This window comes from Castor canadensis, chromosome 8, assembly GCF_047511655.1.
Source record: "Castor canadensis chromosome 8, mCasCan1.hap1v2, whole genome shotgun sequence".
Classification (NCBI taxonomy): Eukaryota; Metazoa; Chordata; class Mammalia; order Rodentia; family Castoridae; genus Castor; species Castor canadensis.
In genome coordinates this window covers 116,537,045-116,553,368 of record NC_133393.1, presented here as the reverse complement: position 1 = coordinate 116,553,368, position 16,324 = coordinate 116,537,045, and the positions used below count along the sequence as shown (strand labels likewise).

At 39.0% G+C, this 16,324-nt stretch overlaps 1 protein-coding gene across 1 annotated transcript in view; it reads left to right on the top strand.

The window, feature by feature from the left end:
* The window catches only part of E2f7 (E2F transcription factor 7), a 44,328-nt gene extending 33,644 nt beyond the window's left edge, over positions 1–10,684 (top strand). Inside the window, exons 9-13 of the mRNA XM_074083982.1 lie at positions 298–370; positions 2,785–3,283; positions 4,910–5,141; positions 6,654–7,075; positions 8,372–10,684. Coding sequence (XP_073940083.1) covers positions 298–370; positions 2,785–3,283; positions 4,910–5,141; positions 6,654–7,075; positions 8,372–8,542 — 1,397 coding nt within the window. The 3' untranslated portion in view covers positions 8,543–10,684. The remainder of the gene's footprint in view (positions 1–297; positions 371–2,784; positions 3,284–4,909; positions 5,142–6,653; positions 7,076–8,371) is intronic.
* Positions 10,685–16,324: the final 5,640 nt, after the last annotated feature.

Below are 16,324 nucleotides of genomic sequence, written 5' to 3'. Positions count from 1 at the left end.
TGGCCCCACACTTGAAACTGATCCAGCCAGCCTTGATCAATTGGTTTGCCATGGTTGGCTTGTTTGATGTATCTCAGAAATTCATCAGACTTACTTGTTTTATTTTCTTACTGATTCTTGATGAGACCTGAATTTACCATAACAACTAGACTCTAGAAATTTCTCTCTTTGAATCAAAACCAGAACAGATCTGAGATAGTTTTATAATCTTCGGCTATGAGTAATGAATTCTGCTATATATAGCTGGCATGTATAATTCTCCTGCTATATTTGTTAAACCTTCATTTTCCTTTTCAGGATCAGGTGGCTATTCCTTAGAAATTGGAAGTCTGGCAGCTGTCTACAGACAGAAAATAGAAGACAATTCACAGTAAGTAGTCTTTAATAACTCAGAGTATGTTCTTTTCTATTTTCTAATGCTACTTTTGTTAAGTTGAAATGCTACCCATCACAAGATGAAAATAAATGCCCAACACTGCCAGAAAATAACATCAGGGACACAAAAATATGAAAAGTTTATCCCCTGAACTAGCTTTCAGGGAGCAAAATAAAAGACAATATACCGGGGGGAAAAAAGTCACTATAAAAATGACAGAAATGATGCAGCTTAATCCCATGGGTCACTTTGCCATCTTTCTGACTAACTTTATGTACTATCAGATAGTATTCCAGCATCTTTAATGTTTTTAACCCATCTGATCATAGCAATCTTTTTTGAGGCTGCTACAATTATCCTCATTTTACAGAGAGGAAACTGAAATCCAAATAGGTTAAGTAACTTGCCGGAAGTCACATTGTCAGTAAGCAACAGAGCTGGGACTCAAACCCAGCTGGCCTAAATTTGGCATTTAGTTTTGAAGGAAAACATTTATTGTCAGAGAATGCAAAAAAAAATACTTAGGAGAGAATGAGAGGTTTTATTTTTGTTTGTTTTTTTTCCTGGTACTAGGGTTTGAACTCGGGGCCTCCCGCTTGATCACTCTACTACTTGAGACACACTCCTCCCAACCCTTTTTGCTTTAGTTTTTTTTTAATAGAATCTTGTGTTTTTCCCAGGCCAGCCTGGACTGGGATCCTCCTGTTTATGCTTCTCACATAGCTGGGATGATAAGTGCCCACTACCGTACCCAGCTTTGAGATGGGGAGTCCCACTAACTTTCTGCTTGGGCTAGCCTGGAACCATAATTTTCCTGATCTACACCTCTCAAGTAGCTGCAGTTACAGTTGTTAGTCACAGCATTTGGCCCAAAAAGGGTTTTTAATGACAGATAGGAACAGATTGTGAGGCAGGATCAGGGAGGAGAGGGACAAAAGACTGATTAGTTTAGCTGTCATGATTTGTCCAAATAAAATAGTAAGGGGAAATATTATTCATAAGAAGAGCTTGGATACAGCTCAACTTGGCAAAAGCATTGAAAACCAGGTAGAAGCATTTGGATTCACTAGACAGTAAAGAACTAGGTTCACTGAAAAAGATCTTGCTGACTGAGCTGGGAGCAGGTAAAACTGGAAGCACAGAAGGGCTCCTGATAAGCAGATCACAGAATAGGGCATTGGTGGTGGTTCTGGTTTGCTGTAGTACAGATCTGACTCATGACAGCTGGAGTTGTAAAGAAAGGGAAATCAGTGTAAGACAGTGAGTCAGCAAGACATTCTCAAGTAGACAGGCGTGAGAAGAACATGGCAGGTCGGGTGATGGCGATATTTCGGGTGGACATATGGTAAGTTTGAAAGTGAATGTCTGGGGTTAGGCGGTGGTTGATATACTCCATGTGGCCTGCTGAGTTTCATAGAGTTGACTAATACCGATTCCTCACTTAGGGAGGGCATGGCTGGAGATGTGCTCATTTCTGCAGCCCTGTGCACTCCATTTGGTTCATAATGCACCATGAGAAAGTGGGCCAAGTGGGTTTCAATGATTCCGTCAGAAAGGACAAAGGAATCCCTGTCCTCCCATTTACCAGCTCTTAAAAGATTTTCCTTATTTATTTCTAAAATTGTACTAAAAACATAAACATGTTTTTACTATTTTTTTTTAGTATAAAAATCCCAAACATTGTTTTTAATCTCATCTATTAATGGGACTTAATTTCAAATGTGAACTGCATAAGCATTCTGTGTTAATACTTAGCAGAATGGAACAAGAATGACAGAAAGTATTAATTTAATAGATGAATGAGCTTATTTCCTTATTTACTGCCCACTTCCTTTACTTCACACTAGTCTTTCTCTAACTCAGAGTCTGGTCCAGTCTCCATTTTCCACACAAGACCTCTCCCAGGGACAGAGAGCATGGGCATTGCCCTCGTATGTATGGGACCCCTGGCTTCACTGGTTTACAGTGGGGTCACCTGAGACAGGTGGACTAACCTCTGAGCTTCATTTTTCTTCACTAGTAAACTGGGGGTAAATCAGAGAAGCTATTGCTATAATAATTGCCCAGAATTACTACAATGTTATGCTGATCATAAAAGTGTCTATGTGCCTGGCAAGTGGGTACGCACTTGACCATAACTATTAGATGTGAAAGAGAAGGGAGTCATTGCTTGCTATCATCTGAGAGCCCCAACAGTGCTTCCAGCACCACCGGTCCTCCCTTTCCGTACCCATCTGCCCAAGGTATACCTGTCTGAGGTTAACTGCTGCGTGCCCAGGGAGAACATTTGAACATCAGCCCGAGCAACTTTGCCTCACTCCTGATTTGGTGATTCCTTTAAGAAAAGCAAAGATTAGCTGTAGAATGTGGTGACTTGATGGTACTCACTATGTTTGTTTTTATTTCAGGGGAAAAGCCTTTGCCAGTAAAAGAGTGGTACCTCAAGCAAGCAGCTTGGATCCTGTCCTCTCTGCTGACTCAGAATATTGTGTCAATCCTTTAGCCCACCAAGTATTTTCAGTTGCTCAAACAGATTTGCAAGCATTCTCTGTACAGAATGGTCTGAATGGACAAGTAGGCACCCCCCTCCTTTCTGCAACCTGTGATGGAGAGATCTTGAAGCCAGCTCTCCTTGCTGGCCAGCCCCTAGTGTACGTGCCCTCGACCTCACTGTTCATGCTGTATGGGAACCTACAGGAGGGACCGACCCCAGGGCTAGGGTCAGAGAGAGCTGGCAAGAGCTCAGAAGTCCTGGCCAGAGCAGAGCTATTGTTGGCACCTACATTAGTACCTCCGACTCAGAAGCGCCTCTGTGAAGAAAGGCAGGCCCAGGAAGAGGATGAGCCTGCCAGTAAAAGACACAGTCAGGAATTTGAAGACAGCCCCTTATCCCTTGTTATGCCTAAGGTAGGGGAGTGTGGTTGGATGAGTCTGGTGACATGCTATCTTCTTTTATGTTTGTTTTTTGAGATAGATAAGAGCCCCATAATACAAGCTGACCTGAAACTCGCGATGAAGCCCAGGCTGGCCTTGGCCTAGCAATCCTCTTGCCTCAGCTTCCTGAGTGCCAGGGTTATAAGTATTACCACCATGCCCAGCTCAGCCCTGAGCTTAATGAAGGTGCACAGGTATATTACTAAGTGACAGAGTCTAAAATACAAGGATATTTCATGTGTTATTTGTATAATTAATTAAGCACTGGACTGGCTCTCTCAAAAATCTTGCCATAAAATAGTACTATAAGAAAAATGATTTTATAAAAATCATATTTATAAAATGCCAAAATGTATAAAAAAGAAAAAAACTTATCCATTAACTCGACACACAGTGGCAATCACTGCTAACATGTTTATATGTTTCTTCCCAATCTCTGTGGTGTGTGTGTGTGTGTGTGTATGTGTTTTGGTGGGGAAAAGGTGGATAGAGTGTGGGGGTTTGAACTCAGGGCTTCACAATTGCTACGCAGGCAATCTACCACTTGAACCATGCTTCCAGCCCATTTTGCTCTGGTTATTTTTGAGATAAGGTCTTGCTTTTTGTCCAATCCAACTTGGACCATGATCCTCCTGATCTCAGCCTTCTATGTAATTTGGGTGACAGGCACATGCCACCATGTGAGCTGTTAGTTGAGATAAGGTCTCTCAAACTTTTTGCCCAGACTGGCCTTGGACCATGATCCTCCTGACCTCAGCCTCCAAAGGAGTTAGGATTACAGATGTGAGCCACTGCACCAGGCTTCTTTTTGTAAAAAAATAAAAAATAAAAAATGAATAAATAAAAATAAAATGCAAGTTGGTAATCACTGCAGTGATTATCTTAACCCAGGATGCAGCTGAGTTCCAGAGTCAGGAACATGGATGCTGGTGGCTGGCAAGGCCCTCAGCCAGCCAGCTACAAAATGAAAGAACAGAAATATGAGCTGTCCACATCTTCCACTTAGTAGCAGTGCAGAGGTTAATGAGATGTGACCAGTAGAACTCTCAGAAAGCAGAAGCACCATCATTATAGCAGTTTGCAGTGGGTCATTGAGGTGCCCTGCATGAGAATCATTCCATTAATTAAGAACCTTTCTCCTCGATGCCTTTCTCTTGCCAGAATGAGTTCTTCTAATTTTGTATATAGCCTGGGGTTGCAGATCAGAAGGAAAGACTGACAGACACATGTCTTACCCACCTAGATGGCTTTGGGCCAGCTCACAGTTCTGAGAAGGTCCCAAAAGACTGCAGTGTCCTTTCTGTATAATAAGCTAAGGAATTTATTTCATAGTCTAAACAGCATAGCCAGATTTCCATTACTAAAATCTCTATCCTGTGTAAATTCAGGAACCACAAGTCTACAGATACACGTGGCATAACATTCATTTTCGTGCTATACCTAGAGACAGGATGGAAACAACTGACATACACGAATCAGTGTGGCACACAGCTGTGTTTTACCTTTTTGTTTATACGTTAAGTATTTTGAGAAAGCTGTTCTAAGACTGATTACTGGAATTTTTTGTGTTTTCCTGCTTTCTGGTTTGGTTTTGCTTAGAAACTCTCAGATTCCACAGAGTTTTCCTCTCCCTACACCATGGGGAGCAGGGGATCTACACCCCTGGAAGACATTTGCGTGAATGGTCAGCTCACTACTGAAGAAGAGGTTTCAGGAAAGGCTGTCGCCTCTGAGTACAGAAATCCTTCAAGAAACACAGACACTGAACAGCCTTCCAAAGAAAATGAAGGCGCTTCTCTGCTGCAGTATCTTTATGTGCAGTCACCAGCGGGTAAGGATTGCCATCGTATCTTAGCGTCCCTCCTAGTACTTAGATCATACTTTTTGGGTTGTACATTTTGTCTGTGTCACCTGACCAAAGAAAGCAGTTCACTGACATGCTGCTCTCTGTTATGTCTGCATCATTTTCCTCTTAGCTCCTTGTGTTCTCCATCTATAAAATGAAGACAACTGCAGGACAACTGGAGAAATAATTAGGGCAGATCTTTTTTTAATACATTAAACTTTATTTGGTGGAAAAGCACAGCATATTAAACAGGTAGTTTTATTTTTATAATTTAGCTGACTACAGCCACAGTTCGGAATAATCAGATGAACTTGTTAGCCACTATGTGCAGCTAGCATTCTGATTTCTTGAGTGTCTGTAATTACCAGGTAAGTCATAGTGATCTAGAGTAAGAGGACTGGATATTTAAAAGCACTTATTATCTGTATGAAGGCAAGTATTCAGCCATCCTCATAGGTACAGCAGCAATAATAATAGCACCTGCTTCAGGAAAGCTGTGAAGTTGAATTGGGCTTAATAATAAGTCTGAAGAGCTTAGAATAATAGTGGCTCACACTTAGTAAATGCCATTATTTTGAATTAAAGCTGAGTTCCAATAGAAACCTCATTTTAAAGGTGTGTTCTATGTACATAAAGCTCTTGAAGTGAACCTACTTAAATTGATTTCCTTCAATTCCTTGTGGACTTATGCCTGACCTGCCAAGCAGATTAGGTAGTATTTGTTACTATTCACTTACCATGTCTTTAGCTCTGAGTGTTTACTCTAAGCATGATACTTGATGTTGGAGATACTTTGGTGAGCAAAGACACACTCAGCCACTTCTGAATGAATTCCCAGCACAGGAATTCTTTGACTTTTTCTCAGCCATAGGCCATTAGACAGTCTGGGGAAGTCTGGAGTCCTCTTCAAAATACTTAAAGATGGAGAAAGTTGAACACATAGGATTATAAAGAGCTATTTATATTGAAAAGGTAGAAAAAATAATTTTTGAAATTATTTATAGCAATAAAAAGACCTGACATGTCCAGAAGTACCATCATTTCAAACAATGTATTAAGAAATCTGTAATATATAAAGTAATATGAACTTGTCTGTACTTTTTAATAGTGACAGTCATGACATTATTAATACCATTGTGGGTTTTTTGCCTGTGATCATTGAGGGAAGTAGAAATTTTTAGTTAGAAGAAAATAGAAAATAAAAACATTTTTGCCCACTGAAGCTCTACTCTATTTTGGGTTCAGTGGAACTCACATTAAGATCCCTCCACCGGCATTGAACACATGATCTGCAGATAAATGTCAGGGCACCATCTTGGCCACAGATGTGAAGGGGCTATATTAGCTAGAAGAGTGCAGAAAGAGCTTTGACATGGTCATGTGGGAGAAGGTTCCACTATTCATTGACTCCCGTTTGAAAGGGCCCTGAGAAACGTGAATGTGAATAGAATCTTTATGTTGTGTTGATTTTCACTTTTTTTTCTACTTTTGTTTTAGGATTAAATGGATTCAGTGTGCTCCTACCCGGCAATCAAACCCCACATACTGTGGTGCCATCCTCAGGTCAGCTGCCATCCTTCAGCGTTCCTTGTATGGTCCTTCCATCTCCAACTCTGGGCCCTCTTCCTGTTCTCTATGCCCCTGCAATGCCTGGGCCCGTGTCTTCTGCTCCTGGCACTCTCCCCAACACAGGACCCGTGAATTTTGGCTTGCCTGGCCTTGGATCTACACCTCATCTTCTCATCGGCCCTGCAGCCATGGTTAATCCGAAGTCATCCACACTCCCTTCTGCAGACCCTCAGCTTCAAGGTCAGCCCTCCCTGAACCTGAGTCCTGTGATGTCAAGATCACACAACGTCATCCAACCTGAGTCCCCGGCTTACACGGGACATCCAGTCTCAGTAGTAAAATTACAACAGGTGAGTCCTGAAAGTTTCCTCCTCTGTGATAGGGGTACACCAACATTTAATTAGCTTTCATTTTATACATGGTAACTCAGAACTGGGATTATGTACTTATTTTGCAAAACACTGAGATACAAGGTGAGAAAGTCTGTGCTTTAATGACAAAAGTAACTTTTGCAGTTTTCAATCTGTATCCTAGATTTAGAAGGAACCTATTTTAAGAAGAGTTAAAGGAGATTTTTGAAAAATGCAACATATTTGGATGATTTCAACGATCTTGAAGCTTTAATTTCATTAAGTCATTAGGGAGACCATCCTAAAGTTTACTTGTGTAGCTGTATAAACAATCAAGAGAAACAAAAGCCTCAATTCTAACGCAGATTCTTCTCAACATCAGTCATTTCATAAATGTGATGTCTAGGAGGTGATAAAGACATAAATATATAGACATATATATCATATAAAATACATATGTAAATGACCGTAATCCATATAAATTAATCAGTACTATATTTGTCCCTTAAACTCCTTTTGCAGTTCAGTCAGTAAATATTTGTTCAGTTCTTATTATACATAAGGCATTGCTCAAGTAAGTATTTAACAATGTATTTGACCAAAAATATTTTAAACAAGTTATTCAGAGGCTCAAAAGTTTGATATTAAAATAATCATGTTAGTCTGTAATTCATATTTTTTATTTTTTGCCATGTTGGGATTGAACCCAGGCCCCTCATATATGCTGGGCAAGTGCCTCTACCCTCAGCTATATTCCTAACTTCAGCATAAGCTTTGTGGTCACCATTTGTGATCTAGAAACAGAGTAATGGTCCCTACTATTTTAAAGTAAATGAAAAGGAAAAATATTAACATAAGAAGATAAGCATTAACAAATAAACATACAGTTCTGTTTGCTTTACTTGCTCTAAAGGACTTTACATAGATTTTAATTCTTACATCTCTATGAAGTTGATACTTTTGTCATACTGTCACATTGATGAGACAAGATGGGTTAAATGATTTGCACATGATCACCTAGCTAGTGATGGGAAACCCCAGACCCTGTTTCTAGAGCCTGGCCACATTTGTAACCTCTTTGGTTAGTAGACTGCCTCTCTGCACCCCAAGTAAACATGGATTTAGTTTCCAGTTGTGTTAAGCATTGTGAAGAAGACAAAGAGGAGGTGGGTGACAGCAATGCAAAGAAAAGGCAGCACCTGCACAGGGATCACAGTGACACGGGTCAAGAAAAGATCTCCAGCTCAGAGACTGAAAGAGTTTGATTTTATTTCTGCTTTTGCTCTTTTTATCTAGTCACCCGCTCCAGTGACCCCCAAGAGCATCCGATGCACACATCGTGAGACATTTTTCAAGACGCCTGGCAGCCTTGGAGACCCTGTCCTTAGGAAAAGAGAAAGGAATCAATCTCGAAACACCAGCTCAGCCCAGAGGAGACTAGAAATCCCCAGCAGTGGGCCTGACTAACCTGCTGTTCTGGCAGGTGGGCCAGGATCAAACCGCCTGAATTTCCCTGTGTCCCAGGCAATGTGCTAAGTGGAATACAAACCCTACGGTCCTCAGCTTGTGTCCTTGCTCTCTCATCCACCAGTTGTGTTAACTTCCCAACATCATGAATCATCCTGAAAGAAATGATTTTTAATTGTGTATTTAATACCAGCTAGAGTTCAGACTCTGCATGGTATCACAGTGACAGCACTGACTGTGTGGTTTTGATTCAAGAATTGTCTGATTGCTGGAAATAGATCTGAACAGGCTGGAGCCTTGTAGCTTTGCTGAAGGGGGGCTGTCTAGCACTTAACCAGGGTAAACATTTGTGATGTGTATTCCCACTTGCCCTAAGTAAGTCTGTGGTAAGAGAACTTTCTTTCTGCAGTTACAAAGCTACTGCTTCCTTAGGCTTCACCAGAAAGCCACCTTCAGTTTATGAATCCTATGGTATTATTTATTTTATTCCTGAAATGGGATTTCGTGCAAAAAAAGTTTACAACTACAGCCTAACACATTGTTTTTCAGGGTATGACGACTTGAATGTTTATACTTTTTTGTATAATTTGCCCTGCACTTATTCTACAACCTAGTAATAATGTGGATAAATATATATACATGACAAATGTCAAGACCAAAATAACTGTGAATCACACACCTTGCCATCAATGAACTGTGCAAACCCTGTGTGTGGGCATGAGAACTAAGGTGAGCCACTAGGAGCCTAGTGGCTGCTTCTCAAATAACTAGGAACAGTGAGGTTTTACTGTGCATTTCAAGAAAATCCTACTGGGTTCAGTTTCTTTCACTACATGCCCTGTGTTTTCTATTTAAATGTTAAATGTAGAGTTTCAGGTATGGATGCCTTTTAACAATTGCTGTTTGTAAAATGAATCAGGATGGTGGAAAGTAATTCTGTGGAAAATTGGAATCTGGATGAGACCTTCTGCTTGAATTCTGAAGAGTTAACGGTATAGAAACTGATATAGAACTAGTAGGCAATTCTATTTGTCATTTACTTCTTCATGATTGGAAGGGCAAGAGGGAAAATGGACACATAACGTTCCATTAATGAGTATTCAAACCATAGTTATGTGGTACTCCCAAAAAATAAGAACAGTGAGTTTGTGGTTGATTGTTCTAGCACAAATACAAATCTGGAAACTGTTACACTATATCCCACATTACTTTAGGGGCTCATTAAGGAACCTCACTAGTTTTTTTGTATTCTAGATTTATTGATATTTACCTCACTCTTTCTCTTCAGAATCAATTCCCTCCTCTTCTACTTCCTTTTTTTTTCTTCTTTTGTTTCTTCCTTTCTTCATTCTCTCCTTTTTAAATCTCTTAGATTTAGAATCTTAGTATAGGGATATTTTTTATTTTTATTTTTGACCCAATAAGATGTTATATGAAAGAATAAAAATATTAATTTAAGAGACTCTGGGAGTCTGAGTAAAGTAGCTTTATATTAACTACAGTGTACTATTAGCCTTACTACCCCCACAAGATTTTTTGAAAACTTGAGATAGGTAGCCAGATTAAATAAATTTGCTACTTATATCAAATTTTTAAAAACACTAAACTTTTAAAGTTTACATGATGGTATTTTCCCCCTTTTTTGAAATCTCTAGAGTTAGGTTAAAAATGTGGTTCTAACCATCAACAATTGCATGATAATGATTGCTGTGAACTAATACTGATGGGTTCCTTATCAAAATAAATCAAGGTATGCCTTTTCAGGTAGATTACAGGATATGCAGCATATAAAATCTGTGCAGGGTATTTGCATTTTAAATCATGCTTAAGAACTTGCACAAAATATTTTCACTGAGAAGTCTGCATTTAGATGGAAACACAAATTGATTTTCCTTCACTGTTCCTTAATACTTTCTACTTATTTTAACTTTTTACTGTCCTTTTATTATTATTCTGTTTGTAATTTGACCATATTAACCTCAGAGAATTTATGGTTCTTGGAAGGTGTTAAGAAGCAATCCTGTAAATGAGAATGGGGTAACTTTGTGAACACAATTAGCAGTAGAAAACTAAGAGAAAGTACTTCTGTATTCAGTATCCAGTTGATGTGGCTGTATAAGATATAAAAATAAAATAATCAGTGGTTGTTTCTGTCAGGAAATTGAATCTTTCAGAACAGGTGATGACAGTGAAGCCACTGGGCTAGACTTGGATGTTTCAGGTAGTGAAGAAGCAATGGCAATCTAGAGTCTATCGTTGTATAATTTAGTAAAAGGAAAAAATAAGTGTTGGAGATCCTGCTAAGGAAATGCAGCTTTGAGTCAGCACTGAGGGTGTGTGTGCCCTACACTGTCCAGGGTTTCTGAAACCCTTTCATTCTGGTACAAGAGTCGGGGGTATAATTTTATACTTGAATCTACCTACCAAGTTTACATTACTCAATTCCTTTTCGTAAGGTGCTATTTCTGTATTTAAATAACTTTTTAATGTAAAGCTGCTTTCTGCTTATCTTATTGCACTGCTAGATTTACTTAGGTCTTAATTTTATTGCTGCTTACTGCTTTTGTTTTCATATGATTTAGCTCTGCTCTTTTCCTAATGGCTATATTATCTATAGCTATCTACTTGTAACTTTACTACATGTAAACCAAGTTTTTTCTTTTAGGAAAATATTAAGCTTTATAAAATAGTAATAAAAATTAATGCATTTAGTAAGAGATTTTGTTGTACTGATGGGCTTTTATTTTTGGTGGGACTGACATTTTGAGTTCAGAGCTTTGTGCTTGCAAAGCAGGTACTCTGCCACTGGAACCACACCTTCCATTTTGCTCTGGTTATTTTTTGTTGTTGTTGTTCATTTATTCACATGTGCATTGCTGTGGTTATTTTGGAGATGGGGGGTCTCATGAACTATCTTCCCAGACTGACCTTGAACCATGATCCTTCTGATCTCAGCTTCTCAAGTAGCTAGGATTATAAGGCATGAGCCACCAATGCCCAACGTGATGGACTTTCTTTGCTAATGGTTTCAGGAAAATCAATAACAGCTCTCACATAGCAGCCAGACCCTTCTCAACCCATGTCATATCTTTTTGCTGAGACCTTCCAGTTGTTCCCACATGCCAAAACTTATTGCATCAGAAAGACATGGGAACTTAAGAGATTGTGAAACTGTGCTACTGAGCTTCCAATTTCTACTGAGGTCAGTTGCTCTTGTCTGGAGCTTCCAAATGATATCCATGCTTTCTTAATATGGGAATCCTAGTTGAATGCAGACCACCTTCCCAGCTGTTGATATGCTCCCCTTTGATTCAAACTTGATCTCATTCTCCCTCGCTTTGAGTGTATGGAGTCATCTGTATTGCATTGTCAAGTCTCTCCTGCCAGATTGTGAGATGGGACTGACACAAGTCATCTCTGGAACATGTGCCTGAACTTCCTGTGATGCAAGCAATACATTTTCCTCCAGCTGCTGCCCTCCCATAGCCTCCTGCAGTCCACTCTACACAGAATTGGGTAGGACTTGACTCAGACTGACTGTCTCCCATTAGCCTACATCAAGTGCCCTTTGTCCTGATTCTAAGAAAACCCAACCAAATTCAGCAGCCTCTTCCTCTGCTATCAAATCCACCAACCTCACCCAGGCTAGTCCAATTCCAGAACATACTTCCTGTTGTAGGAGAAAGGCTAGAGGCAAGCAGTGCCCAAACACCTTCCCTCATTCCCTATAGGGTGACAGCGGTGAGCAGTCAGCATAATCCCAAAAGAAGCTACCCTAAATCCATTCCTATTTCTGTTTCCTTAATCATTTCATGGCCAGGTTGTGGGTAAAGGTATTGAACAGTTGCATAACTCGTTTTGCAAAACCTCTATCAGTTCTGCAGAGTTCCAAGGACTTTGGAATAGAGCATTTCCTATAACATGGTGCTGCAGCTAGTTCACCACTTAATGTAGTGTTACAGTAATTGTAAACTTCCATGGTCAGGATTTCCATGTTCCTAGATGATGGTTCTGGGACTTATATTTTGTACTTATCACATTCAATTCCAGTTTAATTTCCAACATTAACACTCTTCATTCTTTACTTCATTTTTATCTACATTGTCCAATTCACTCTCTGAATTATACATTTTATTAAATTGAACATGTTTATTTATCACTGGGAAACAAAGCAGTAGCATGACTCCACGCTTTATGTGAATAGACTATGCTCAGAAGACGTTGAAAAAAGTGAAGTGATTGGTCATTGATCACGGGTGTCTGACTTATATAGTGACTTGTGGATTAAAGCAGCAAAATTTGTACTTTATGCAATTACTCATGGATAAAATAGAATATCATAGTAACTAAAATGTGAACTATTAATTGAAGAACTGGCATTTAACTAAACCATGATAACTGACATGCACACCTTTCATAACCAGATCAATTTAACCCCTGCTCCACACAAACACTCCCCCGCTACTCCCTAGAAGTGGTTGGAGCATCTCTAGTGGCATGTATGTGAAAACATAATACAACAAGCGTAACAGCAAGGGGCCTTACATCACTAAAGCTAGACCTAGGACGAGAATTCACACTGATTTTTACTCAGATTCCTTTGGTTCTGCCTTACTCTGTCAGTTTTTATCCACAGGCTGTGGGAATTACAGCCTCAAGCAAAGGTCAAAAAAACAAAAAACTTTGGAAGTTCTTCCAGAAGAGTAAGAATGAACTTTCTCAAAATTCCCCCAGAAAGTCTCAGATCTTGTAAGCCCAAATTGGTGTTCATTTGTTATTATTTAAATATGGATAGTGTGCCCCAAAGTTTCATATGTTAAGAGCTTGATCCCCAGGCAGCACTGTTGGAAGGAGGAATCTGTGAGGTATGGCGTAGGTGGAGAGTCTTAGGTCATTGGGGGCATGCCCTTGAAAAGACTTAGGCCCTACCCATTCTTTCTCTCTTTGCTTCCTGACTCATATTGTGCCTTTTTTTCCCCCAATATATAACCCCACCATTGCCATCTGCAGCTCTCACCAGAAATAAGTTGGTGCAGGTGCCATATCTTTGAACCTCTAAAACCATTACCTAAATAAACCTTTTCTTTTAGAAGTTAATTACCTCCAGTATTTTATAGTAGTAACAAAAAGCCAAGTAATACAGTATTCATTTCTAGACAAGTTAGGTCTAGATAGGATTATCTTTTCCATTTAGACCTTTACATGGAACTGGAGCACATGGGCTCTAGGGAGTGAGAGTAAGAGAGTGACACCTGAACAAAATTCAGAGTCAGAATAGAAAAAGCAGGAAGTAGATGCTGGCTAGCAAAAGCAATTTCACTACAGTCCTACTCCCTTCCCTGAAAAGACGAGACATCATACTATGGGCAAGGGTTAACAGGTTCCCAGTCCTTACCCTCACAAATTGCCATCAGCTGTGATGTACATTTCCCTTCTACTCTTTGGTCCTTGTTATCCCTTTTAATACCACTGTTGCATCCTTGGACACCAGGTCTACCCCCCAATGGAATCCCCATCGGGCCTTCCTCATCCAGACCCAAGGCCTTCCCAGGTCTGCTGTCTCTCACCCTCACATTTCACCACATCACTCACATCCCCTAAGAAAACTTTCTATTGTTTTACACACAGCTCAGTGATCTAGGAGAGCTTGTGAAGCTACCTCTGATTCTGCCAAGAAAACCATGAGACTAGCCCGCAGTCTCATTTTCCGTGAAGTCTGCCCCTTTGGGGCCACCATCAATAAAACTTCAACTGGGTGTGCAAAAGCAATTAGCTTTTTCAACCCTGCAAGACCACTTTGGTGAAATGCTTCACTTTGAGGGCATAAATGTTATGGAAACCCTTATACACAAAGTAATATGTAAAGGTGCTTATTATATCATTGTTTGTTACAATAAAAAGCTATAAACAACCTAAAGTTCCAACAACATGGGTAAATAGTGACCTATTTGTATAATGTACAAATAAATAAATGAAAAAAGTAGATCTATATGCAACAATGTGGATACACCTAATAATCTAATGAGTAGAAAGAGGAAATGCTATAAAGAAAATTACATTTTACATTATACAAATTTTAAAGACACCTTTGCACCAAATATATAAAAGAATATGCACAAAGAATACACACTAGCAAAGAACAGGATTATTTCTACACAGGAAGAGTTCTCAAAAGGGAAGGGGATGAGGTGATTCGGAGTGCTTAAACTGGCTCTATGATATTTCCTTTTTAAACAAAGGGACCTAAGGTCAATATGAAAATGTTAATAGTTGGAAACACTAGGATATAAATACTCGTGTCTTTATTATATTAATCTCTGTGCCTTTCTGTATGTTGGAAATATTTTATAAAAATTAAATCTTTTAATATAATGATTTCAGAAAATGATAACCATTTTTTACATTGGTGGTACTTAAATTTTTTTGAGTTTTTCATGGTGCTACAGGTTATCATATTATATCTGGTATCTACTACCTCTTTGTAGAGGAAGTTTGTGCATCCTCACCATGCCAAACTCTGCAGAGATCAGAACTTGCTTATTCTAAAGAAACATAAGTTGAAGTAATGTGTATCCCTTTGGAGCAGAAGTTTTGAGATGATGTACATGCTTTTCTAGGTTTCTCCCCATCTTCCAGGACACCAGTTATCCCAGCTAGGGACTCCTCTAGTTTCCATACTGAAAAGCAAAGTAAATAGAGGGGTCAACATAGCCTGGCTGGTGTGATTTTAGAAAATCAGGGCTTTCAAAATTCAAATTAACATCTCCTAACATCTTTTTAAATGCAGAAGACATAGAAAATTAAATAAGGACTACTTAAACTCATTAAGCTCAACAGTGAACACTTAACTACTCCCCCTGCCACCTCAGTCCTGTTGGCGTCAGCCACAAAGAAAGTTTTCTCATAGGCTTTCAAGATAAACCAAGGACTGCAAACTGAGATGAGCAAAGACTTATAAACAGACAGGTATTGTCAAATAAGTTTAAGGGAATGCATTTTCTTACATCTTCAAATTCCATTTGTATTCATTTCTAAAATCTATTTACATAGATAATCTCTGGTCAGCTGTTCCTCTTCTTTTCACCTCCCTTTCTCTAAGTCCTTTACCCCAGCACAAAAGAACAGACTACCTCCCATGCAATATAATGGTACAAGGGTGCACTGTCTGGGTGTAGAAATCACTAGAACACCTATCACAGGGCTGATTCGATTTATTGGTGTCTATGCCAAGAGTAAATGATTGTAATGACCAGGTAGAATCAAATGCTTTACAGGTCCAGTGTTTTCTAGTTATTTTGCTGTCAACAACCATGAAGCAAGACCTAATCCAGCTGTCCACTGATCACTAAAAAAGGGAAATTCATTAAAATTATATAGTCATTTTTGGCAAGGAGTTTAGAAATCATTTAAAAAACTGTACTTACATTGCGTAATAAAATTTCTTCTATTCCCATTAGGTATTTCTGTGAGTGGAATTCCCAAGGCTTATGACTAGAAAAGAAATAATAAATAGGGCAATACTGATACTGAACCCTGTCACACACTAGCAATAACAAATATTCATCATGGATATGTAAACAAATCTTTCAAAGCCTCAGACTTCTAAGATCTAGATTTCCAAATAAAGCTTTTTTAATGTTTAAAAATTATTGCTCTAAAAATATAAATAACTAAAGCTTTATAGTCAGAAAAATTATAATTTAACTCATATATTTTGTTACAAAGAGTTATATACTTAGAGTTTTATATACATTATATATATATAACATTAGGCTTCTTAAA